Source organism: Pelodiscus sinensis, chromosome 23, assembly GCF_052426305.1.
Source record: "Pelodiscus sinensis isolate ZL-2025 chromosome 23, ASM5242630v1, whole genome shotgun sequence".
Classification (NCBI taxonomy): Eukaryota; Metazoa; Chordata; order Testudines; family Trionychidae; genus Pelodiscus; species Pelodiscus sinensis.
Window position 1 is genome coordinate 13,883,878 of NC_143074.1, and position 26,796 is coordinate 13,910,673.

General features: G+C 53.1%; 1 protein-coding gene across 1 annotated transcript in view; it reads left to right on the plus strand.

Moving 5' to 3' along the window:
• Positions 1-368: 368 nt before the first annotated feature.
• ASS1 (argininosuccinate synthase 1) overlaps positions 369-26,796 on the plus strand; it is an 86,773-nt gene continuing 60,345 nt past the window's right edge. Inside the window, exons 1-6 of the mRNA XM_075905955.2 lie at positions 369-476; positions 10,407-10,458; positions 11,974-12,086; positions 13,797-13,865; positions 14,756-14,944; positions 22,702-22,758. Of these exons, the coding sequence (XP_075762070.1) occupies positions 11,979-12,086; positions 13,797-13,865; positions 14,756-14,944; positions 22,702-22,758 (423 nt within the window). The 5' untranslated portion in view covers positions 369-476; positions 10,407-10,458; positions 11,974-11,978. The remainder of the gene's footprint in view (positions 477-10,406; positions 10,459-11,973; positions 12,087-13,796; positions 13,866-14,755; positions 14,945-22,701; positions 22,759-26,796) is intronic.

Consider the following 26,796-nt stretch of genomic DNA (forward strand, 5'->3'; position numbering starts at 1 on the left):
TGGGCTGGATGGACCTTTGCTCTGACCCAGTGTGGCCGTTCTTACGTGTGCAGAAGCGGGTCCCCTTCCCATGTGCAACCCCTGCCTGCCCCCCGGCAGCCTGCCCCCCACGTGCTGGGCTGCCCTGGCCTGGCACCGGGCGCACAGCCCGCCCTGGGCCAGAACCTCGGCCAGGCCAAACTTTCCTCCCGTCTGGCTGGGAAGGGCCGGTGCACACACCGAGCCAGGCTGGGGGCCGCGCGCCTGCCCGCAGCAGCAGCCGCCCGTGGGCACTGCCCGTAGCGCGCGCTGGCCGGCCAGGCTCAGCCCCGGGGCGAGTCGCTCCGCCCGGCCCGTCTCACCCGCGGCAGGAGCCGCCCCCGCCTGGCCCCGCCCCGCCGCGCTTCATAACAGGGATGCTCCGGCGGCGCCTCTGCCTAGTGCTGCCCGCGCCTGATCCCTGCAGCGGCTGCCCAGGCGGAGCGGAGCCTTTCGGGGTAACGGGGGGCGGCTGGGGGAAGGGTGGGGGCTCCGTGGGAGCAGGCGGGGGGGGAGCTGTGGGGGAGGCTGGGGCAGAGGAAGGGTCAGTGGGGGGTCGGGGAGGGGTGGAGATCTGGAGGGGGTGGAAGGCGCGAGGGTCAGTGGAGACCAATTGATGGAGGCTGGTGAGAGAGAGGGTCAGTGTGGGAGACTGGCAGGAACTGGGGCCATCGGGAGGAGGCTGGGGGGAGTGAGGGTCAGTGGGGGAGACTGGCAGGAACTGGGGCCATCGGGAGGAGGCTGGGGGGGGAGTGAGGGTCAGTGGGGGAGACTGGCAGGAACTGGGGCCATCGGGAGGAGGCTGGGGAGGGGGTGAGGGTCAGTGGGGGAGACTGGCAGGAACTGGGGCCATCGGGAGGAGGCTGGGGAGGGGGTGAGGGTCAGTGGGGGAGATTGGCAGGGACTGGGGCCATCGGGAGGAGGCTGGGGAGGGGGTGAGGGTCAGTGGGGGAAGGCTGGGGAGGTGCCATAGCATTGGAGTAACAGGAGGGCATGTTCTGGTGAAGGGGACCCCCCACACTTCAGTGTCCCTTCATTTTTGTGAGGCTCACCAGGAGACCCCGCTCCTTCCAGCCCCAGCGCAGCCCCCCGAGCCTGTGGGCGGCTCTGTTGTTTTCTTGCCTCTCCTGTCGGAAAATGAAGGGGACACAGCACCCGGTGAATTAGTCGGGCTCCAGTAACTCCTCTGGGCACAGACCAGCACATTGAGTGGCTTCTCCACATGTTTGGGCCTGGGTCTCTGCCAGGTCCAGGCGCTTGGGAAGGGGAGGTGTGGTACAGTCCTTCCCCGCTGCCCTGGGGCTGCATTTCTGAGGAGAAAAAATGCCTAGAAATGAGTCTGGAGCAGGAAGCTGGCAGAGAGCCTCGCTGGCCGGAGGAGGCAGGGTCAGGGAATGCTTCAGTGCACGTGCGGCAGAAATCTGTCCTAACAATTCCAGCCTCCAGCAGTGGCCACACTCTAAGCAACAGCTTGTTGCAGCGAGGGAGGTCTAGGTTGGATATTAGGAAAAACTATTTCCCTAGGAGGGTGGGGAAGCACTGGAATGGGTTCCCTGGGGTGGGGGTGGAATCTCCATCCCTAGAGGTTTTTAAGTCTCGGCTTGACAAAGCCCTGGCTGGGATGATTTAGTTGGGTTTGGTCCTGCCTTGGGCAGGGGGCTGGATTCGACGACCTCCTGAGGTCTCTTCCAGCCCTGGGATTCTGTGATTCTAACAACACGGTCACCAGCCCAAGCCATTAGTGATGCTTGTTGCTCTGTTTTATTTCAGCATCTAGGAGCCCCAGTCATGAGCCAGGGCCCCGTTGTGCTAGGTGCTGTACGCACGTAAGCGACCTCATCTTCACTAGGAAATCATGCTGCTGACAGGCGCCCAGGAACCAAGCTTACGAACATAACATAAGAACATAAGAATGGCCGTACTGGGTCAGACCAAAGGCCCTTCTAGCCCAGTAGCCTGTCTACCGACAGTGGCCAACACCAGGTGCCCCAGAGAGGGTGGACCGAAGACAATGATCAAGCGATTTGTCTCCTGCCATCTCTCTCCAGCCTCTGACAAACAGAGGCCAAGGACACCATTTTATCCCCTGGCAAATAGCCTTTTATGGACCTAACCTCCATGAAATTATCTAGCTTCTCTTTAAACTCTATTATAGTCCTAGCCTTCACAGCCTCCTCTGGCAAGGAGTTCCACAGGTTGACTACACGCTGTGTGAAGAAGAACTTTCTTTTATTTGTTTTAAACCTGCTACCCATTAATTTCATTTGGTGACCTCTAGTTCTTCTATTTAGGGAACTAATAAATAACTTTTCTTTATCGGCCCTCTCCACACCACTCATGATTTTATAGACCTCTATCATATCCCCCCTCAGTCTCCTTTTTTCTAAACTGAAAAGTCCCAGTCGCTTTAACCTCTCCTCATATGGGACCCGTTCCAAACCCCTAATCATTTTAGTTGCCCTTTTCTGAACCCTTTCCAAGGCCAAAATATCTTTTTTGAGGTGAGGAGACCACATCTGTACACAGTATTCCAGATGTGGGCGTACCATAGTTTTATACAGGGGCAGTAAGATATTGTGTCTTATTTTCTATCCCTTTCCTAATAATTCCTAGCATCCTATTTGCCTTTTTGACCGCCGCTGCACACTGCGTGGAATTTTTCAGAGAACTGTCCACGATAACTCCAAGATCCCTTTCCTGATTTGTCGTAGCCAAATTAGCCCCCATCATACTGTACGTATAGTTGGGGTTATTTTTCCCAATGTGCATTACTTTACACTTATCCACATTAAATTTCATTTGCCATTTTGCTGCCCAATCACTGAGTTTGGTGAGATCTTCTTGGAGTCCCTCACAGTCTGCTTCTGTCTTGACTATCCTAAACAGTTTTGTATCATCTGCAAACTTTACTACTCACTGCTTACCCCTTTCTCCAGATCATTTATGAATAAGTTGAAAAGGATTGGTCCCAGGACTGACCCTTGTGGTACACCACTAGTTACCCCTCTCCAATCTGAAAATTTACCATTTATTCCTACCCTTTGTTTCCTGTCTTTTAACCAGTTCTCAATCCAAGAAAGGACCTTGCCTCTTATCCCATGGCCATGTAATTTACACAAGAGCCTTTGGTGAGGGACCTTGTCAAAGGCTTTCTGAAAATCCAAGTATACTATATCTACTGGATCCCCCTTATCCACATGCTTGTTAACCCCTTCAAAGAACTCTAATAGATTAGTAAGACAGGATTTCCCTTTACAGAAACTATGTTGACTTTTGTCCAACAAATTATATTCTTCTACATGCTTCACAATTTTATTCTTTACTATTGTTTCGACTAATTTGCCCGGTACTGAAGGATCGCCTGGATCGCCTCTAGAGCCCTTTTTAAATATTGGTGTCACGTTGGCTACCTTCCAGTCATTAGGTACGGAAGCCGATTTAAAGGATAGGTTACAAACTACAGGTAATAGCTCAGCAATTTCCCATTTGAGTTCTTTTAGAACCCTTGGATGAATGCCATCCGGTCCTGGAGATTTGTTAACATTAAGTTTTTCTATTTGTTCCAAAACCTCCTCTAATGACACTTCAATCCGGGACAGTTCCTCAGATTCATCACCCACAAAGGACGGTGCAGATTCGGGAATCTCCCCAACGTCCTCAGCCGTGAAGACTGAACCAAAGAAATCATTTAGTTTCTCCGCAATGGCTTTATCGTCCTTGATTGCTCCTTTTATAGCTCGATCATCTAGGGGACCCACAGGTTTTTTAGCAGGCTTCCTGCTTCTAATGTACTTAAAAAACATTTTGTTATTTCTTTTTGAGTTTTTGACTAGCTGTTCCTCAAAATCTTTTTTTGCTTTTCTTATTACCTGTTTACACTTGATTTGACAGTGTTTATGTTCCTTTCTATTTATCTCACTAGGATTGGACTTCCACTTCTTAAAAGATACCTTTTTGTACCTCACTGCTTCTTTTACATGGTGGTTAAGCCACGGTGACTCTTTTTTAGGTCTCTTGCTATGTTTTTTAATTTGGGGTATACATTTAAGTTGGGCCTCTATTACGGTGTCTTTATGGTGCTTCTGGCAAGGGGTCCCCAGCCAGCCTCCACTGCTGGGCAGAGGCATGGCCAGGCAAGCCCTGCCCCATCCCAGTGCTTTTTTAAAATGAGTTAAAATCCTAATCTGCAACTGTAGACACGTTGCCATTGAGGGAAGTTCTGCCATTGACTGCAGTAGCGTCAGGATTTCCACTCTAGTGGAAATGGGTTAATTAGGTTTAGCATGTCGGTACAGATAAACGCTCAGGACTAGCACATGGGTTACAACACAAACCTTATTCCTGGTGTAGGCATGGCCTTCAACTGCTGGCTCTCGGAGGCAGGCCTGACCTTTGTTCTGTTTGTCCAGCGTCTGGCACAGTGTGGTCCTGGCCAGTGGTGGGCGCGTAAAGGGATGCCACACAAACAATAATAGTAGGAGAGGATGTTTTTTTCCATATGGGTATTTCCACCACCCACTTTTCACTTTCCATGCCAATAGCAATTAGCCTGGCAGAGCGGTGGACAGGCAGGTGTGTCTAGAAAGCAATCTCAGACGTGCCCTTGCGTAGGGCTGGTTGTTGAAATCATGAGTTCTATGACATGACATGACATGACCTGACAGCCTTTTCAAATAGCCTGGGTAGGAGTTTTCCTTTGATGCCAGAGTTTCAAGACTTTTTTTTTAATTTTTCTAGTTTATTTTAGCTCCTCTAGTATACCCGGAACATTTCTTTTTAGTACACTGTATACACTTTGCTGTAGAAGTTCCCATCAGCAGGGTGATTTGGGTTATAAGGAAGTGGCTATAGAACAATAGGCAATGTTGGGAGAGACTTTCCCTTACTGTGGGTCTTGCTTTACTTTCTCTCTTGACTTTAACTCAACGAAATGCAGGAAATACCTCTCCCTTCCTGGACAGGCTCGGCCTTTCTTGGCATGATCCCCGGGTGCAAGAAGTTTTGAGTCACTGCCTCCTTGCAGTAACATAGGTGACCAGACTGTGTAGAGAACAACCCTGTTCCAAATCTCCCCAGCTCTCTGCATTTCCCTGACCCTTCATTAGGGAGAACAGTTTCATGAAAATCATCCCTGTGTTTCTTGCCGTATCTATGCAGCCTATTAGCATGAGCACCATGAGGAGATCCAGAACTCCTGGGTTCTCTTCCCAACTTTAGCACATGCATCTCCTCTTTGGTTTGTCATGTCCTTGAGAACCAGGTTTTCAGGAAATCTCATGGCTTGGTTATCTTGAGCCCAGCACCCACAATATTCTTACCTTAATTTCTCTGGTGTAATCTTCCCATCCACTGGAGATAATAGTATCTACCTCTCAGGGATAATTGTGAATTTACTCCTATGTGTAAATGGTTGAGGTGATACAAATAACTAAGTACTGTTATTGCTAAGGGGCTTGCTTGCTCCACCTGTTTATTCTGCAGTTGAGAACGTTGTCTGGGAGGCAGAAAAGATTGTTTCCACAAAGGGCTGTGCCTATTAGTAGAGAATTCAAATCAGGAACAGGCAAACTTTTGAAAGAGGCACTTGAGTTTGAAGGCCTCAGAATCTGGCCCCTGCAGCTAACCAATGTGTTCTTTTGGGAAAATGATTTCTTGATAGTAAAACCGTCTCTCTTAACAGGGGCTGCAAACAAGCGTGAGCATCCTGGATGGGTGACTCCTATCTTCATGCCCCAGGAAGCTGGGTTTGTTGAGATTGCAGAGAAACGTGTGACTAGCAGGGTCCCTTTTGCTTACCTTGGCAGCTCCCTCCTGGAGCCGGGAGTTTGAAATTTGAGTTTCCTGATCCCAGGAGTCTTTCAATAAACAGGAACTTTGTCCATTTCAACCCAGTAGAGATCAGGGTGGAGACCAGACAGTGTCAGGCATATATTTGCTAATTCTGGGCTTGGATGGGTATATTAGAGGAAGTTAATAGAGGCTGGGATGACTCAGGAATTATAACTGGGGATGGCCTTTTTAACTCCTAGACTGTGAGTTTGTACCCCTCACTAAAACCGTGGTGTACAACCAGTTCTGAAGCAGTGACCACTGCTGTAGTGAACTAGCCACATTATTCTGAAAATGTAAATAATTTTGTGAGTTAGTTAGCCAAATTCAACTGGCCAAATAGCCACATGTGGCTAGCGTGTTGGCCACCAAAAACTGTTTCCATTGGCTGGCTCCTTTGTCTGTGACCTAGTGAGCTGGTGGGGTAAGTTTAGTTGCCAGGGACAATGAACTGCGGCAGGTGTTGTCCTTTGGCTGGCAGAGATATTTGTTACATTGTGTCCCTGCTGATGGGAAGTGCATGGCTCAGGTTGCTGGTTCTAGTTTATATGTCTCTGTGCCCACTGTTCAAATCTAGAATGAGCAGTAGTGGTCAAAAGCGAGGGGTGTGGCAGAGGGACGGGGAGGGGGGGAGAAATAAACATTCTGATGGGTGACCTGTGTTGACTGAGTTCGGGTTGTGTGTTGTGCGGGGCAGGAGGATGTCTTAGGTCAGTTCTTAGAAGACAAAGGCCTAGCACTATTGCATTCACCTCACACAGGAGCATGCTCCCAAAATGGTTTAGATGGTGCACAGTGTATATGGGTTTTTTACATCACAGAAATCCAACCCCTTCGTTCCACTTTCCTAACTTGTTCTGTCTCTTTCTTAACTTTGTTTAGGAAACTAGCGTTTCAGATATTGGTCAGTGAAAGTATTTCCCTAGCTTACCCTAAAAGACGGAACGAATATCTCGATTTTTGACATGTTTCCCATCTGCGTATGCCAAAGCTCACTTCAGCTCCTGCAAAAGTGTTGTGGGATACTCGGCGTAAGAGAACAGGACTATAATAAAGGTTTAGGCCTATTTAGGCTATGTAACTGCTATATTACTTCTGCTTAATGCATACTGCTGTATCTATTCGGGGGCAAATATACATCATACTAACAATATGATGGTCAGCCTCATAAACACCATGGCTGGCACTAATTCGCCTTTTGCTGGCAATCTCAGAAGAGAAACCAAAGACTGTCAGATCAACAGAGGCTTAGCTCCGTCCTCATTCCCAGCATTGGTTGCTCTGGGTCCCATCCCTTTTCTGTGGGTAAAGGCAGGGCTGCGTTGTCCAGGGCATTTTCCCCCAGCACTAAATTAACTTTAAGGAAACAAGGGACTATTTTATGACAGAGAAATATTGTCTTTGTGGGGACTTGGTCCATTAAGAAACAAAGCTCCTGGCCGGGTGTAAACGGCCCACCCAAGCAAAAGGGACACAAGATGCACCCAAGAATTACAGTAGACTTCCGATAATCCGGCACCTTTGGGGCCTAGGTGGTGCCGGATTATCAAATATGCTGGAGTATTGGGAGGTACTCCGGTGGGGGGCTATGACGGGTCTGCTGGGACCTGCACTGCGTCTGGGGGGTGGGCGGGGAACGGCACGGCGAGGGGCGAACCCTCCGCCATTTTGCAGGAAGGCAGGGGAAGCCCTGCGAAGCCACCAAGAGTTTCCAGGAGGGGAGCGGGCTCCCCACCCCCCAGACTGCAGTAGTTATCGCTGAGCAGGGGGGTGAGGGGCGGCGCTGCGGGACCAACCTAGCAGCACCCTAGCTGCTCTGCTCCGCCGCTTCCCCAAGTCTGCTGCTCATCAGTTTCAGCAGCGGCAGACTTGGGGAAGCGGCGGAGCTGAGCAGCTGGGGTGCTGCCAGGTTGGTCCCGCAGCGCTGCCCCTCACCCCCCTGCTCGGCGATAACTACTGCAGTCTGTGGGGTGGGGAGCCCGCTCCCCTCCCAGAAACTCTCAGCGGTGGCACAGGGCTGAGCGCAGCTGGAACAGGGCAAGTTTGGGGACTTAGCTCTCACGGCCGGACGCAGTGTAGGTCCCGGCAGACCCATCACAGGGGTATAATCCCCTTCCCCTTTTCTCCCCTTCCCTTTCCCAGCCACGAGCTCCCATGGGGCTCACAGCAGCTCCAATTGTCCGGCTGGCTGGAGCACTTCCGGGTTCCAGTTGGTGCTGGACTGTCGGGAGTGCCGGACCACTGGCTGCCGGACAATTGGAGTTTTACTGTATTGTGATATAAAATATTTCTCTGAAAAGGCTTGGTGAGATGCCAGCTGGTGTCTTGGGTTCTTCTGAAAATCCCTCCCCCCCCCAATCTCAGCCTCCCACCCGCTCTGGGAGTGGCTGGCTAATGCTGAAATCAGGAAGGCTTCAGGGAAGGAGGTTAGGGGAAGCTGAGTCATTGCTGGGCATTTGGGATGTGCTGGTTACTAAAGCTGCCACTTTCTCATTTAGAAACTGAGAGCCCGGAGCCAAATTCACGAGGGGCATGGAGTGGCATTGCGCCGTGGGCTTCAGTGATGCTCTGCTGACTTTGTCACCAGTAGCTTTGGCCCCTTGCCTCCAGGAAGAAGTGAAAGTTACTTTGTGATGGGGTTGCCAGAATGTCCACACTCTGGGCACTCAGCCAGGGCTTGGCAATTTCCTGTTTTAAGCTGAACCAGCACAGACACTCCCTGCTCCGCCACTCACTGCGCGGAATCATGAATGAAATGCTCGTTCCCGGCACTGGCATCAGGAACTGTTTGTGTGTGTGTGTGGGGGGGGGGGGGGGGATGGGCTTGTTCCACAGTGAGCCGGTGCCAGCTCCTCTGTTCCTGTCAGAGCACCAAGCCTTGAAAGCATGTTAGTTCCCACTGAGGGCAGCCGCCTGGGGTGAACCGGGACTGTCTGCAAAATTCCCATCTTGTCCCAGAGATGTAGGTTTGTGAGTAGCAGAGATGTAGGCTTGTGGGAACTGGCCCGTTGCCACCAGCATGTCTGTGAGTTAATGAGCATTTTCAGCCTCTCTGCCACTAGCAGATGCTGGGTAGGGCTAGCTAGCGCACACGTGCCCTGATGTTCATTCCCCTGAGCATGGCAGAACTGGGGTACCATGGCTGTCATGCCACAGATGAGTAAGTCCTTGGTACATCAGTGCTTGGCGCTGGGAGTGTGATTCCCAGCCCAACGAGACACTGCAGCACCGGGACAGGCCTGCTGCCCCGAGTACACGCCTGGGGTCTCGGATGGGCGCCTGCTTGGGGACTTGCCTGTTCATGATGCCACGGCTGGGTTCTGATTTTAGCGCCCTCACAGGACTATGACTCCTTTAACTGGGAGTCAGACCCAGCTCTAAGTGTAGACACCTCCCTCCAGAAAGGGCCATTTTCCTATGGCCCCCAAAAGCAGCACTTGGTCTCTCATCCACATTCTGATGGCTTATCCCAATCACACAGAGCGTTCCCTGCTGCCCGCTCACTGTGGAATAAGGGTATGTCTACACTACCCTCCTAGTTCGAACTAGGAGGGTAATGTATGCATACCGCACTTGCTAATGAAGCCCGGGATTTGAATTTCCCGGGCTTCATTAGCATAAGCGGGGAGCCGCCATTTTTAAATCCCCGCTGCTTCGAACCCCGTGTAGCGCGGCTACACGGGGCTCGAACTAGGTAGTTCGGACTAGGGTGCCTATTCCGAACTACCGGTACACCTCGTTTCACGAGGAGTACCGGTAGTTCGGAATAGGACCCTAGTCCGAACTACCTAGTTCGAGCCCCGTGTAGCCGCGCTACACGGGGTTCGAAGCAGCGGGGATTTAAAAATGGCGGCTCCCCGCTTATGCTAATGAAGCCCGGGAAATTCAAATCCCGGGCTTCATTAGCAAGTGCGGTATGCATACATTACCCCGCTAGTTCGAACTAGCGGGGTAGTGTAGACATACCCTAAGGGATTCCCTGCCAGCAGGTTGGTAGTTAACCTTGGGCTCCGCTAGGACCTGCTAGCGTGATTTAAAATGCTGCCTGTCCACACAAAGGAGAAATGGTGGCCAACATTGTCCATGGCTTCTAACATGGTAAAAAATGAGGCCTGAGTCCCCTTGGTCAAGTCCTTGCCCCCTCAGCCCTTGCTTCAGTTTCTCTATTTAGGGTCTTTCCCTAGCAGGCACGGAGGCGCTGGTGTGCGTGGGTGTTTCTTGGGACAGTCTCTGGATTCTGTTTTATGCTGCCATCACATGCCTGCATCTCCCCTTCCCCACTGCAGCATGGCTGGGTGCGTGGCATGAAGGGGGATGGCTGCTGGGAGGAAGCAGGGTCAGTGTGCTGTCCTGGTGGAGCAGAGCCTCCAGTTGCAAGTAGGATCAGAAACCAGGTCATGTACCCATGCAAAACGTGTCCAGTCTGCTGTGGCCCTGCCGTGGCTCGGGGCAGGCAGCTGGCATGCCTGGCCCTGAGTCGGATTCTGTCTACGTTACTCTTCTGAGAGGCCGCACGTGAGGCTGGATATATTCATCTCCTATGCTTTCCTCTGTTTCAGAACGTTTGCTGAGTGCTTGAGGAAGGACTCCCGGTCGTCTGTCAAAGCCAAGGTAACAGGCCAAGCGGTTGATGATTGCCTGTCTTGTTTCTGTCACGGTCTCTGCGCTGTTGCCTGGCTGCAGTTTTCATGCAAAGCAGGCACTTGGGTGGAGTCGAGGGACTCGGTGATCAGTCGGCCTCTGTGCTGCTCCCCCGTCATCAGACTGACGAGGAGAGAGGCTTCGTCTAGCATAGGAAACAAGCCTCGGAGCCTGCTAGCTGGGTTCGAAGTCCCTAGACACCCTAGGGAAATGTGCACAGAGGTCAGCACGCTGTGCTTAGCGCTGGGGGGCGGCTTTCTGCATTGAAGCAGGGTGGGGTTTATGGCCATGCAGCTGACTGTGGCAATTCACCAGAGGGAGAGGCACCCAGCGAGCCCTGCGTTGTGTTGGAGAGATGCGCCTGCAGCATGCGATCACGCTGCTGTGACTGCGCTGGTGTGGGTGCAAACAGTGGGGCCCAAGAAAGCAGCAGCAAATAAAGGACAGAAGTTAAATCATTCCCTGGGTAATGAAAACCCAGTTAGGTTATTCATTCTGTGACCTCCTGAGTACCCTCCAGCGAGGTTATTTATAACGTCGTCTCGTTGGACTCCACTCTACTGTCTCCAGTCTCTTCTGAGCCTGGTGGCTCTTTAAGTGACATGCGTGGGCCTCGCGGGGGTGAGAGCTGCTCAGAAATGTGTCTGGCTCACTTGCTGCTTTGTTTCCTGTGCATCTCCGCCACTGCCGAGTTTGGAACTCACTCTCCAGTCACTTCAAGTCAATAAAACATGATCGCCGTAAACCAGCAAGCTCAGGCTGAAGGAGGCTCCAGTATTTAAACCATGTGCTCCCAAGTCCACAGCTACCAGGGACTTCCCAGGTGTTAATCTGCTGCCTGCCAGGGGTGTGTTCAGCTTTATAGCAATGACAGGGAAAGTCTCCACTTGATTTCCTGGAGAATCTCCACTAGCAGTATGGGGCCTATGACACAAGTGGATTTTATCTAGTGGGGGGGCAATGGTGCACATGCCAGATTCACTGCAGCACTTACCTTGCTCATAGGGTTCATGGGAAGGATGCCTGTATTAAAGAGCCCTCCTCCTACCAAGACCCCCTATTAACCTCTCCATAGCTCACAGAGACCTTGGCTCGCTACACCCCACCAGTCTCTGCCACTTCCTGAGTGTTTAAGGGGACTGTTTACTCCTTGCTTTCCCCAGAGCTTCACTGAAGGACCCCATCAACAGCTCCTTAAAAATCTAAGTACATTTCATCCCCTGGGTCCCTGGCCAGTTTCCCTTGCAGGCTCACACTGCATTGCTACCGGAGCAATAAACCAGGCTGCTGTGTGCGCCCCTGGCAGGAGGCTGCGGGGTTTCTGTCTGATTGATCCTGTTGTCTCCCTTGGGAATTGTGATGTTAACCCTGTGAGGTCACTTCTGGAGGGGAGCTTGTCTGCTGGGCTGAGGCCTTGTCCATGGCAGAGCGCCGATGAGCCCACATTGCGGTGCGGATGTGACTGGGTCTCCCTGCTTTCCCCAGACTCGATGTCTCAGTCCAAGGGCACAGTGGTTCTTGCCTACAGCGGTGGCTTGGACACCTCCTGCATCCTGGTGTGGCTGAAGGAGCAAGGCTATGATGTCATCGCGTATCTGGTGAGGAGCTTTCTGCAGAGACGTGTTGGGCGCCTCTCGACTCGTGCTTCCTCCCCTCCTCCCCCTTTCTCCTCCTCCCCCTTTCTTTTCATCACGATCTCCAGCACGTCTCCTTCAGGGGGTGAAGCAGGTTCGGTGCGACCGACTCTGGAAAAGCAGCCACTGCGTCCCCCTGGGGGGTGGGCTTTTTTGAGTTCTGCTGAATAGCAGGAGCCAGGAGAGCCTGCAGACTCATCGGGACCCTGGCAAGAGGGAACCCCCACCCCACGCTGAGTTCCCAGAAGGGGCGGGGCCTCAGGCAGAAGGGGCGGGGCCTCAGGCAGAAGGGGCGGGGCTGGGACTACCCACCCTCGCACCATCCACAGCATGCTGCCCAGGGCTCTGCAGCACACTGTGCAGGGCTCTGGCAGCGATTTTTCAATGGCCTGAGGCTCCTGCTGCCATCTCTGCTGCAGTAGCAGCGGCCCCTTTGTCCCCCGCCCCATCAGCCAGCCTGTTGGGGGCTGTCAGAAATCGGTCGTTTTCGAGGCGGCGCCCCGGCTGCTGTGAGCCTCTGCCCCCGTGGTGACAATCTAACCACCGCAGCAGGGAAATGATGCGCTCTTGGGCGTGACAGAATTGTGATGTGATTTAACACCCCCCACCCCGCTTTCTCTGTCCAAAGTGTCCTGGGGGGGGGTGAGGACTGTGACTTGCAGGGCCCAGCTGCCCAGTCTGGGCCTGTCTGGTTTCAAGGTGTGTCCAGGCACTCACGGTGAAGGGAAACCAGCTAGAGCTGCCCTGAAATGTTGCTTCAGTGAAAACCCCCATTTGCAAGGAAATGGAAATTTTAAGCGACGTCGATGAAATTTTGCTTAGTAAAAAAGGGAAGCGGAGCCTTTTGGCTGTTTGGGGATGAACTGCTTTGGCTTTTCATTTCGCAACGATTTTTCAGTCTGAAATTCCTTTTAAAAAAAACCCAAGCCGCTTTTAAGAGGCCATAATGGAACGGGGAAACATGTCAGTCTTGGAATTTCCCTGACAAAATAACTCTGATTCCCATCCGGCCTAGCCCCTGCTGGGGCATGGCAGGGTTAGTGGGATGAAGGGAGAGTCCTAGCTCCAGATACTATGGGCAGACACACATAGGATTCTATGATTGTTCCTCATGCAATGTTAACAGGATCCAACAGTGCAGCTGTCAGTGGCCCTGCTCAGGCTGGGAGGAGTTTGCTGGGGGAGAGGAGACAGAAAAGTCCCTTACGGTGGATTGACCTTCCCTGCCAGGCAGGCGGCTCAATCCAGACTATCTGAGGGATGAAGGCCATTCCCCACTGGGCAACTGGTGAGCTAGGGGTCTCCTGAGCAGGGCAACCTACAAGATGTGGCTTGTGGCACCTCTGGGGGCTTGGTCTCCCTCTCCCCCTTCCCCCATCCTAGTCCAGCTTGGTCAGAATGACCAGGAAAAGCAGGGCTAGAAAGGCTGGGCTGTTCTGCGTTCTAACCTCTGGCGCTGATCAATCTCCACAGCCTCCAACCTTGTGTCCATGGGGAGATTCCTCCCCATCCTCTTACGGCAAGAGCCCAGATGACTGTCGGCTCTTTCGTGCCTTGAAATGCTTGAGCCTTGTACCAGGGAGAGAGGTGGGAACCCAGCTGGGTGCTGGGTGGGGGTGCAAGCTGGCAGCGTTGGGGCCTACAGTTCAGTCTCTCTCTCATTTTCACTTCCAGGCTAACATTGGGCAAAATGAGAACTTTGAAGAGGCGAGAAAGAAGGCCGTAGCTCTGGGAGCCAGAAAGGTAACACAAGCCCTGGTGCCCCTCTAGGGCGTAGCTGTCTCCAGCCTGTGGGGCCGTGCCCCATCTCCAGCCCTGAATAGCTGCCGGCTTTTCAAAATACTGTAGCACACTCAGGATGAGGATGATGGGGCGTCGTTCCTCCTCTTTGCCCAGGGTCAGAAATGTTTTCAGAGATGTCCCTCTCTAAATGGCTGGGCCCCTAATCCATCCCAAATGCAAAGCAGCACTGCACAAAGCCAGCTTCCCAGAGCCACGTCCCACGCTCACTTCGTCTCCTTCATTTCTTCAACTCTGTACAGTCCTCTTCACAGCCACATTTGGGCACCTTTCTTCTCCGTTTCTCACTTCCCTGTTTTCCCTCCATCTTTCCTTCATTTTTCTTCTGGTACTAAGGACGAGCAGTCATTGCAGGACTGGTGGGGCGAAGGGCTGGTCGGCCAGCTATACCAAGTCTTTCTGTCTGTGTCACTGCTTCATGTCCAGACCAGGGCTTGGTGTCATTCCCACCTGTTCCTAGGGGAGGGAGGTAACCCAGGGAAGCATGTGCTGCTGCCAGGAGGTTTCTGTTCTAGGGCTAGAAAAAGGGTTTTGGTTTCTAGAGCTATTGATCCAGAAGCTTTCACCAGCGCCTAGAAAAGGGGAGATGCTTATCTGAGTCATGGGTGACACTCAGCTAGTGTCATCCTCTACTGGTCTCAGTGATGCTTCTCCTGGGATAAATTTGGCCCTTTGTCTCCAGGATGTATGGGTGAAGTTTATGGAAGACTTCAGAAGCAGGTGGTTGGAGCAGGGTGCCAGTGAATAAATGAATTCTCATCCCCCCAGCAACACCCTATCCCAGTAGGAGCCCTGGGCCACCCTCACTGCGTGGGGCTGTCTCTTTGGTGCAGGTTTACATCGAAGATGTCAGCAGGGAGTTCGTGGAGGAGTTCATCTGGCCAGCAGTCCAAGCCAACGCCCTGTATGAGGACAGGTATCTCCTGGGCACCTCGCTGGCTAGGCCTTGCATCGCCCGGAAGCAGGTGGAAATCGCCCAGAAGGAGGGAGCCCAGTTTGTTTCCCATGGAGCCACTGGGAAGGTAAAGGAAGGGCAACCCTTGCCTGGCAGCTGGACTGGGCTTGGGTGCCTGGGAATGTGGGTTTCCCCAAATAGCGAAAACCGACCCTGAAGCTTGCCCTGGTTGTCTGACAGATCCCTGAGCTCTCTGTTGCAATAGCCCCCAGTCCTTTGCGGCTTCCTTCCATTGATCTGTAGGCGTGAAGATAAACCCTCGGTGCCTTCCTTTTAAAGAGTGCCGGGTGCTTTGCCAAGATGGAATGAATGAATGAACCCTCTTTGCCCCTTTGCGCGGCTGGTGGATAGGGGGAGGGGAGAAGGGAACTCCTAACACAACTTTATAGATGGGGGAAACCGACGCACAGAAACATGATTTGCATGAAGTCACAGAAGCAAGTCACTCCTTTAGGGCTCGTGGCTAGGAGCTTTTCTGCACCTTCTGTTAGCTAGTGCTGGCTGGGGAGCTGTCCCTTTAAAAAAACCCAAATGGATGAAGTGTCCCGGCTTGTTGAATGTTGTGAGGCCTACAGCACTGCAGGCCTCCTGGCAGTTTCATCCTTTTGCAGGTATTTCAACCTTTTGTCCTGAATTGGGTCTAAACCAGCCCTGGGACAATTGGATTTTCCACCAGGATGGCAACTCTGATTTGCACTCGGCCCTAGGTAGGAACTTGTCTTTGCACAGAAGAGGGTGAAGTAGAATCCTTGCTCCCCAGACCTCACCTGCCGCCTTAGGCAGGAAGTTGCTGTCCCAAATCATGGAGTGGGGCGAGGGTTATTTTAAAGGGCTCTAGGGGGATGGGCGGTGGTGTGCCAGCTACGCTACTGGGGCCATTGCAGGTGTGTAGGGCCACCTGGGAAGTCTGCAGGGCTGCCAGTGCCGTGAATGGCCTGGGCAGCTGCCTGGACCGCGCCGATGTACGTTTGGCAAAGCAGTCCCTGGGTTTGGCGCTGAGTGCTGTGCCACACTGGGGGAGAGGGGAGGAGCTGCTCCTCCCCTCCCCGTGCAGAGGTGAATGTGATGGGTTGGGTCACAGAGATCCTCTTGGGACTGTCACCTGTTAGAGAAGCTCTGGTCTCCCCCAGTGAGGGGGAGGCGGAGGGACCAGGACCCAGCTCTGGGAGGCTCAGTTGCAGGGACATGACACAACACCCAAGTGCATAGCCCCAATAGGGCCAAAACCCCAAATAAATTTGTCTCACTGGGCATAGAGTTTATATGAAACAGAGGTGGGGAGCCTAAGGCCAGGGGGCTGGAAGCTGCCCTTGGTTTGCCTGGATCCAGCCCCTGAGGCTCCAGCTACACCAGAGTTCCAGCCCCTTGGGACTGGAGCACATAAAATCTACTAGCCTGGGCCCTTCTAGGCTCTTGCTGTGGCAGGAGAATGTGGGGAATGTCTTTCTCTTTCTTAGTAAGGGGCTACGGCAGTGAGGATTTGGGTTTGTGGGTTTTTTTTGGCTTCTCACTTGTGTGCGGCCCCCGACTTAAAAAAGTTCCCCACCCCGATATAGAGTGAGCTCAAAAGATGTTCGCCCCGTTTATCAATTAAATCGAGAGATGTACAGCTGTCGCCTCCTCCCCTGCCCCCTGGTAATAATTATTTATACTGGGCTTGATGATGATAAACAAAAGTGATTTTACTAAGTATAACAGTGTTATCACTTGCAACCACTTAAATCCCAAACAGATCACAGTAAGTTACTAAGCAAAATAAAACAAAACTCACCAGCTGAGCCTAATGCACTAAGTTGTTACAAATCATTATCACTTCTCACCAGAGTTCTCTTTTCAGGTAATGGTCTCCTCAGGCCGGAGATGATCTTTTTCTCTGACTTAGGTCTAGCAGCTTCTAACCCCTCCCTAGAGTTCTTTTATTTCCGGGTGTTTTCATGTAACCTCTCGGGGTGGGAAGTGGTCTGCGATGTCAGCTGAAGACTATCATTCTTTGCTTCCTGTTCCTTATATAGAATTTCCCCCGGGAGAGTCGTCTTTGTTCAATTCCCCATACCCTTGTGGAAAAGTATAAAATTCAAGATGGATTCTAGCGCCAGGTGGCATGGTCATGTGTTTTTTCCTGTAAGCCTGGATTGTGATTGGTCCTACAAAAACAAGATTTTATTTATAGATCATTGCCTTGAGCACTGGGCCATCAAGTTCCTTGAATACTGCTAATCACCTTCATTAGCACATCTAGGTACATACATGGGCTTATTCTTTATAATTCTAACTTCATGTGCAGGAAGGTTACATGCACACAAATAGCGTATACACATTCGGGGGATTACAAGCTCTCTATGTATAGGTTACATGTCCCAATTTGCAGGGCTCGACAAATTAGTCAATCTACTTGCCCGGGGAGAGCAGGTTTTAAGCCGGAACAGTGCTGCAGCGCGGTCTGCGCATGCGCAGCATGCCAAACCGTGCGACTGGTGAGCAGGGCTCGCCGCCGCTTGTCAAGCCCTGCCAATTTGCATAATGCATATTTGAGTTATGCCTATGCCAATTCAATTTCCATAAAAAGCAGAGGTGCCACATCCCAGTGAGGTTGAGAAATGCAGAGTTAAAGCATGCCTTATGCTCTCCAGAGGCTCAAAATACAGTCGCATTCTTGAGGAAACTCTAGTGGGATGTTAGTAGGAAGCCTAAAGGTTTGTTTTGACCTGAAGTGTGGCCTAGTGGATAGAGCACAGGTCTTGAACTTAGGAGAGCTGTTTCTGACTGTCACTGGTCTGCTGCATAACTGCAGGCAAGTCACGTCCCTCTCTGTGCCTCAGTTTCCTCAGCTGCCCAATGGGGTTAATGATACTGCCATCTGTTGTACTGCGCTCTGAGCTTGCCTGAGAAAGGGTGCTAGGCATTGTGCATGGGGTTGCTGCCCCATTGAGCTCTGTGTTGCAAAGCCCCTGCCATCACTCTTGGCTTTGGCTGGTCTCTTGTGCCTGTGCAGTAGGAGAAGCTGGAGGAGCCTGGGTCCCCTGGTTCTGATCTAGGCGGGAGGCATTTTGTTTAAAAACCACAAATCTCTCCCCCTCCTCTGTCTGTGAATGCCGATGGTGGGAGCAATCTCCGAGCCATGGAGCTGGTTTCTCTTGGCTACATTGCTCTTGAGAGAGGGGGCAGAGATGTTGGTACCAGATCCAGAAAGTTTTCTGGCCAGCATTTACCACAAGAGGGGGCTAGAAATCTGCATTGAAAGGCAGGAATCAGGTGTCGCTAGCTCACGGAGAGTTACCATGCAGTTTGCCCGCGAGAGGCAGACAGAGACCACAGGACAGGCACAGTGCAGCGAGCGAAGCGGTTGTCACTATTTCCAACACAGAAGAGTTGGAGCTTTCTCACAGGGCTGGTCAATTTCCATTTCCCTTTCAGCTAAAAGTTGCTTGTCCTCCATAGCCCTAACGAACCCCAGTGGTGAATTGCAACAAAGGAAATGTTGCATGAATGGGGAAACCCCCCCCCCCCACCGCACACACACCTGCTTGCTGCAGTCTCTGCTCCCCTAAATATGCATGCGCAGTTACCGCTTGTCATTGGCCAGGTTTGACTCTCTCTGGGAAGTGTTTGGGCAACATATGGCAAGAAGGGACTGGGAGACAGAGTGGTTTGGAGGCTCTCCTCTGTAGTCGTCATTATGCAAATTCCGTGCTTCCAAATGTGGTCATTTCAGAGTCCTGCAGCTGATGGTGGAGAGACCTCCTGAGTTTGTAGAGAAGCAAAGGGATTCTGAAAAGGACTGTGGAAACGCAGGGCTGGACTAGACCTTCGCTGGGGCAGGACCACGTAACCCTGTCTTTGTGGCTTGACATTAGGAAAAACTTTCTACCTTAAATCTCCCTTGCTGCAGATTAAACCAGTTACTTTTGTCCTGCCTGGGTCAGCCAAGGAGAAGGACTGAGGCCTGTTCTCTTCATAACAACCCTTAACATATTTGAAGGCTGTTCCCAGGTTCCCCCCAAGTTGTCTTTTCTCAAGACTACATGTGCCCAGTTGTTTTGAAAAACTTTTTTTATTATTATTTTTGCTGCTTTCCTCTGGAATCACTCCAATTTCTCCACATCTGGGTAGGGGTGGGCCCAGAATTGGCCGCCGCATCAAGAGGAGGCCTCACTGGACCTGAGCAGTGGGACAGTGGCCTCCTGTGCCTTACATGTGGCACTGCTGTTAATACACCCCAGAATTATCTTATCTTAATCTTTCACAATTGCACCCCTTTGTTGCTTCCTGTCAACTTGTGATCCACTGCGCTCCCAGACCCTCTTCAGCGGCGACCAGCTATGGGCGGGGAATATTCGCCTGACACGTGGGTGCAGCAGCAATCAGCTAATTCCATGGGTCTTATCTCTCAGGAGAGGGGGGCTTCAGGGAAGGGGAGCAATGGGAGCAGGAGGGAGCGGAGGAGGAGGGGGGCTTTGGGCCAAAGGATGCTCCCCCCACTAGGGATGGCTGCCCTGCACTCCTCCTATGGCCTTAAGGATAAGGGCTCTCAAAACTCTACTTGTCAGTGGGGAACAGGGAGACTCTTCCTGCCTTGTGCATGCCCTGTGGCTGGGGAGGGGTTAAGGCATTTTGAAGCACCTGGTACTAGCCCATGTTGGAAATGGGGCTAAATGAGCCATTGCGCCTGCTGGAGCATCCTTGTATCTCCTCCTGTGCAGCCCCTTGTGCGCGTGTCCCAAGCTCTCTGGTTGGAGACTCCGCCGCTTCGCACCTCTTTTGACTTTCCACCAGTGGGCGCGCTTGAGCGATGTGGCCCCCGGGGAGAAATCCCTCCCCTCTGTACGGATGCACCTCACGTCCCTGTTAAAATGTCACCTCTGTTCTCTGGCATGGCACAAACCAGCCCCTGTCCAGCAGCCACAAACCGCCAGGAAGTTGCACCCTGAGCCGCTGCCAAGCCTCTCCGTTCCCCCCCTCCCCATCCATTAAGCCGGGTAGCAGGGGCGAGTGCTGGTAACTTGACCCGGGAGCATGCCATCCCCGGCTGAGACGGCAGCAGGGGCTCCAGCATCTTAAATGCGCACCATCTGCAGCGCCCTGTCTTGGGAGCAGATGGGCTTGTTTTGGGCCTGTAAGGGAAATGAGTGCTGTGGTATATGTGCATGTGTGTGTAATAGTCCCCGGGGGCTCCTGGCACTGCAGCAAATGTAACCAGCCTGCCAGGATCTAGGGAAGAGGGAGGGTCCTCGCTGTCTGCCGTGTTGGGTTATTTGGGTCTTTGTCACTTTTCATCTCTTAGGCTATGTCTAGCCTACAGAGTTTTTTCTGGGATACCTCTGGTGTCTCGGAAAAACTCCACCATGTCCTGGGAAAATGTCTACTCTTCCTAAATGTTTTTGGAAGAGCAGACACACTCTTTCGGAAGTCCTGTCTTCCTTGTGCCATGAGGAAGAAGGGCTCTTCCCAAAGAGGAGATTTCTCCGAAATTTGGCCGAGGGTAGACAGGCCACATTTCAGAAAAGCCTCTTCCAACAAAACTATCGGAAAAAGATATGCAAATCGCGGAGCGCAATTTGCATACCTTTAGCCAAAAAAAAGCGGCAGTCTAGACGTAGCCTTAGAAGCTCTAATAGCTCCCAGACTTGCTCAGACCCTCCCTCCCCAGCGTTCCTGGCCTCGTCGGGAAGCCCTTACCAGGGGGCTTGCTGGCAAAAAGTGATTACAAAGGGGTGTCCAAATCCTCAGCCATCTCTCTTGCCTGGGCTCCTAGGAATAACCCTGTCCTCGGGGAAGGGCCCGTCACAAGGGTGGGTCCGGTTTAGAGCCAAGCAGCTGTACTAGGCTGAATGGGGGACTGCAGCAGCATGTGGCACCCAAGGACTGGGTTGGCCAACGGATTGGTGTGTGCGGGGAAACTCAGCGAGCTGGGCAAATCTGGCCTTTGAAAGTAACATATAAACCCCAGAGCTTTGGGTAAAAGAAGCGTATTGTGCTGTGGGCACTGCGGCTGTCTAGGTGGATGTGAAGGCTTGTTCCCCCGTCCGTGCTCTGGCCCGCGCTGGTGAGACCGTCTTGGTGCTGTGCGGCCATCCCCACCCACCGCAGGATGCTGGTACCGGTTGATTGCCCATCCTGTGATATGGGATGTGGCTGAGTCAGGATGAATTCAAGCTACACAGATGTGGAATCTGTCTCAGGGCTTGAATACATGGGGCAATTTACTAGCGTTGCTTTGCTTTGGAAGTGACCCAAGCTAAACCAAAAAAAGGTTATTCCTATGCTACATTGTGGCCGTGGCTATGCTTACTTGGAAGGTCAAATTAAGATGTGCAACTCCAGCTATGTTAATTGTGTCGCTGGAGTCAACGCACCTTAATTTGACCTTCAGCACAGTCTCCACAACAGGAGACGGATGGGAGCAAAAGATTCCCTTAACTCCTTGTGAATCGATGAGTGCTGGCATCAACAGGGGCACCCTCGGTGTTTGATTTAGCAGGTCTTTACTAGACAGAGGCTGGTCCCTGGCAGCAACCCCTGTCCGCGAGGAGCTTAGACCCTCACGAACAGGGGCTGCTGCCACCCTGCCCTGCTGCCTCTGTATCAAGGCAGCAATGTGGGGCAACAGGCAGCTGGTCTTTAAACTGGCTCCCCTCACGGACCCGCTCCCACCTGCCACCCTGCTGTGCTGCCTCTTATAGAGACGCAGCAGTAAGGGGTAGCAAGCAACTCCCTGGGGATGGGGCCAGGAGTGCATTGACTGCCAGCCCCATCCCCAGGGACTATCGAATAGTCGTGTAACCTGTAAGGTTTCAATTACATGATATCTAACATCCCTGGTTGAGGTCCTGGATGCGATGGCAGGGGATCCAGGTGCCTCAATCTTTGAGTGGACTTGCACATCCATGTGCCAGCACACATGTGTTTTGCCAGTGACGTGGCCACAACAGTGAGTTGCGAGGCCATATCTGACTTTCCTGGCTCCACACTGTGCCGGGGCAGAGACGCACGGGGCGATGTGGCTGCGACGTGGAACAGAGCCAGTATTCATCTCCTCCAGTCATTCTAAACCAGCTGGGTTAGAGCTGACGGAGAGGGGAGGTTAATTGGAGACCGATACTGTCTGGGTCTCTCTGGCTGCTCTGACAGTGATGTACTTAGTGGCTACCTACTCAGGAAATATCGGGGGAAAGGGGCCCTGGACAGACCCACCCTCACGTCTTTCTCCAAGTCAGTTTTTCCCTTTTCTGTCCAATAACTGCATATTTCCTAGTCCTGGTGGAACATTTCCAGTTTTGTAGTTTCCCTTGGTCAATCCAAACAAGCAGTTTTCCACCCTGTTTCATTTACCGAGAGTAGAGCAGAAGATGCAGAATAGATGGGACAGATCCTCAGACTTGACCAGTCCCTCCCTTAACCCTTCCCCACCCCTTGGGTCTTGCTGGGCTTTGGCCTCTATGGACTTCTCCAGGGAAGGTCATTGGCCCTGAGTGGGGTTGGGACTGGGCCCCTCACTTGCTCTTGCTATGGGCTGGGAAATCCACACAGCGTCTCTGATTTTGCTGTGCCCTCATGTTCTCACATCCTCTCCGTCCAAGCCTGAGCCTCTGGAGATGGCTGGTGTGGCCCTAGACCTCGGCCCCAGCAGGGATACCGAGCAAGGGCCGGAGGCTGAGCCTCAGCTCCGAGTGGGGACCACAGGCTTGTTCCATGTAGGCTGGCTCCTTCGTACATGGCTGGAAGGGTGAGGACCAAGATCACAGTCCTTCCCCCTAAGTCTGAACTCAGGGTGGGGTTCAGCCAGGCGTCGGGGCCAACCCTAATCTCCCCTCTGTTCTGTTTCAGGGGAATGACCAGATTCGATTTGAGCTCACCTGTTACGCCCTGTGCCCTCAGATAAAGGTAAGGTGTTCGGCCTACAGCTCCCACTGAGCACAGCCATGTAAGGGGCTCCCTTTGGGATGTCTGACTGGGGTGGGAAACGGTCTGGAGCATCTGGCTGTCAGGTTTGCCCTCTGCACAAGGGTCTATTCACGTTCACTGGTGCAACTTGCATGGGGCAGAGGCTGGCATGGCCGGGGGAGCCAACAGAATTGTCAGGGCCCCGGGGGGAAGGGGAGCAGGCTCTGCACTCCCGAAAGGGGCGGGGTATCCAGCCCTCAGTGCCACCCAGACTGCACCATACTCTTCCCACCCAGCCAGCCCTCAGCACTGCTGGAGCGCGGTGCCCGGTGCTCCGGCGGCGATTTAAAGGGCCCAGGGCTTTGGCTGCTGCCATTGCCATGGTAACGGCAGCTGGGCGCTCTGGCTCCTTTTTAATCGCTGGGCCGTGGGGCAGTTGCCCCCTTTCTCCCCTGTTGGCAGCCCTGGGAATGACATCTCCCGCTCTTTCCCTTGGATGGATGGATGGATGCCCCCCGTTGCTTTGTGTTGGCCAGCTGCAGGGTTTGAAACAAATGCCAGGCACTAGGCTCCCCGTGCCAGCACAGCTGCCCGCTTGGTGCGCAAGTGAGCGCTGCTCGGAACTTTACTTCAAAACCACTTTGCAATGAGAGAAATGTTAGTTTGCTTCTTTCTTCTGAAAGTGTCTGTTTTCAACAACAACACCACCCCAAAATGTGTCCCCCTCCTCTCTTTTTTTATTTCCCCATTTGGAAAGTGGGGGAGGAGGAGGAGGAAGTTAGGGAACATTGGAAAAAATAACTTTTAAAAATTTGTCTGGGGAAATTAATTAACATTCAGGTTTTGGATTTGGTTGTTCAATGAACAATGGAAAACCTGTAAATACCCAACCCTCCCACCCGCCCCTTTTAAAATCTGGGTTGGAAAACACTTTTTTGGAGCTGCTCCAGTGAGTATATTGTGCAGAGTTGCCTAGGTGGTCTATAAAGCCTGGAACCCTTTGGGGTGGGGCAGGGAGGCAGCAATTAACCCTCATCTTTGGGGCTTTCAAGGAGCCCAAGAAATTTAATAAGGAAACCAGCCCAGTTTTGCTTTCACCATGCTTAGTCAGCTGACCAGAAACTGGCAAATCCGATTGGATAGAATCTAAGCCCCGCCCCTGTTCAGAACCTCTGATCTTGAGTTTTTTCTGAGTTTGGAATAAGTTGGCTTTAATCTTTGTAGCATTCCCAGCTGCCTCTGCAGGGCCAGCTTCAGGATGGGACTAGAAACATCATGAAATCACAAGAGGCTCTTCTGATAGCATGGGCCTCCTGCAAGAGTCTGGTTGTAAGATTCTGTATAGAAACAGACCAGAACCAAACCCCCAGGACGTGATCTTGGGGACAGTTTAGACCTAGCTCTTAGTTTAGTAGGTTGGGCTCCAGAAAGCATCTGTACTTGGGTGTCGATCGGACCCAAAGAGGTTTCCTCATGGGGCCTTTCTTTCATCGTCACAACCAAGTGAGATGTTGCTGAATAACCCTCAGACTTCACCGAGTTACTACTCTCAAATCCCCTTGCTCCAGGCTTTTCTCAAAGCCTGGGGGAAAACCCTTTTGTCCTGAATAGTCTTTGGAGCACTAAATGCCACATGCATAAAAACATCTGGATCTGGCCTAGCCGCCAGGCCCTTTCCTCCTGCTGATGCTTCCTAACGTGCAGGTGGTGGCATAGGACCTGGCGCCACAAGCACTGTCCGTGTGTTTGCTAGCCCTGCAGAAGGGACAGGAAAGGCGCAAAGTCTCTGGCTAAACTGCTGTGGGGAGTTGTGTTTTTTTAACACCGCTACGAGTGACTCAGTTGCTCTTTAACAAGCCGCCAGCTGCTGGAGGTGACGTTTTGGCATGTGAGGGGGCCATAATGATCTTTAATTGACCTCTTTTTACCCCCAAACGCCACAGTGCTGTGAAACAAACAGTAACAAGGCAGCCGCCCTCAGCTGCCTGTTAGGGTTACACTGGCAGCTTGGATGGGTCTCGGGTTACTCCACCTTTGTGTGGGGAGAGGAAATCTCTACTGACGGATGGGATGTGGTCTGCGCTTCAGGCGATGAGAAGCATCTTGCCTCACCCTCTGCTCTGAAATTTACCCAACTAGCCCCCGGTGGGTTTTTTTTTGCGGGGGGGGGGGGGGGGGGGGAGGCGAGACTGTTTGGAGTGATTCTTTCAGTGCTGTCCGGGATTGGGGTGTAATGATGAGGTGAAGGACATCTCATCACACAGGCTGGTCTGAGGGAGGGTGCAGAGGCAAATCTGGCTGATGTTTGAGGGGAGTATACGAAGAATCAAAAGGGAACAGGCTTTGGCTGTGGTCTCGTACAAGCTCCAAAGATTGACTTGATTCTTTTTCATCTGAACCACGGACGCTCCTGCGATGGGTGGGTGGAGACAGAGCCACAGACAAAATTCCTGTTCCAAAGACCCTGTTGGGTGGTTGTGAAACCTACTTCGTGAGCTGGTCTCACCTGGGTGTTCATTGGTTCTCAGTAAAATACCTCTCCGTGCCCTGTCCCACCCCCTGATCTCGCTGTCCTAGTGCGAGGCAGGAGTTGTCCAGTCAGACGGTGGCGTTCGCGAGGGCAGACTCAGTCCCTCTCTTGCTCAGGCCCGGAGGAGACCAAAAGCAGTGCCACACAGATGAGGGGGGAAGCTCCATAGGGAGGGGTCTTCAGACGCTCACCTGGAAGTGGGATGAGGTTCTGGTGTTAGTTTTGGGTGGGGGAAACGGGTGAGTTGGCAGTAGGGAACCGTGGGAAGTATCACTGCTTCAGAGCTAGCTTTGCTCAGCAGCAATAAAACACTGGCTTTTATCTGGAGGCTGGGAAGATGAACTCGGGGACGAGAGGGGGGTGTTCGTTCTGTCCCTTGGTGGTGGGGCACAGGCCTGAATGGGTCATAGAACCTGAGCCATCCGTAGGCATCTGCTGTATATGCCTAGGGCCAGCGCCAGGAGGGGACATCAAGCAGGTACAGTGGGCAGTGCCATTCCCTGGCCCCCATGGGCTGCACCCAGCTGCCACTCACCTGCTCTGCCTCGCTGGGGCCAGGAGTGGGGCCATGTCTGCAGAAGGGGGGACCCAGACAGGGATAGGGGTGCTGGGAGCAGGCGCAGAGCGGGGAGTGGAGCATCGGGTGGCAATTGAGACGTTGGGTGTGGCAGCCGCGACCCCGTGTAAAATGCGGGGTGCTGCAGCACCTCCCAACTGCATCTATGCCTTCCTGCCCTGCTCGCACCCACAGTCCTGAATGCACTCCCCCTCCTCCACCATGGAGGGCACCGTACATCTTAAAGGCAGCTCTGCAGAGAGCCTAAACTCTGCCCCCACTGGCTCCAGCCTCTGCCTCAGGGTTGAGGCGCTTGAGAAGAAGGAAGCTCCTGCTGCTGCTGCCTGCTCTGTGGCAACAGCAGCCTGGGGGCTCCAGGGCTTGCCATCCAGCGCCTCCCCCATCACTGCTTGCATTGCACAGGGGCGGGGCGGGGCGGGGCGGGGCGGGGCGGGTTTGCCTGTTTGCCAGGCAGGCCTGGCTGTGGGCCGGCGCTTTGCCCTGGGGGCAAAGGGCGATCAGGCCAGGCAGGTGCTGGAGGGAGTCTGAGCCCTGTGCCACTGGCACTCAGTGGGATGAAGGCCCCTTTGGCACTGCTCCTGCCTGACCTCCAGATGCCTGGCAGCCCCCTCGCTGTGGTTGACCAGGAGAGTGCCACTCTCTGTCACGTGGGTCTGCCCCACACGCTTTGGCCTGTAGGGGAGAGTCCTGCCCCACATGCTTTGGCCTGTAGGGGGGAGTCATATTTAAATATGTTGGGCAGGCTCTCTGCATGGCTGGGCTGGCCCGCGGGCGTGAGCAGGGCCGGGCGCGAGCAGGGCCAGCCGCTCTGGGTCTCGGGAACGACCCACTGTGTGGGGGACGTGGAGGAGCTGGCCGCCCCCCCTCTGGCTTGGGTTCGCAATGCCGCGGAGGCCACCTCGCTGAGCCCGCTGTCTCTCTGCCCCTCCCC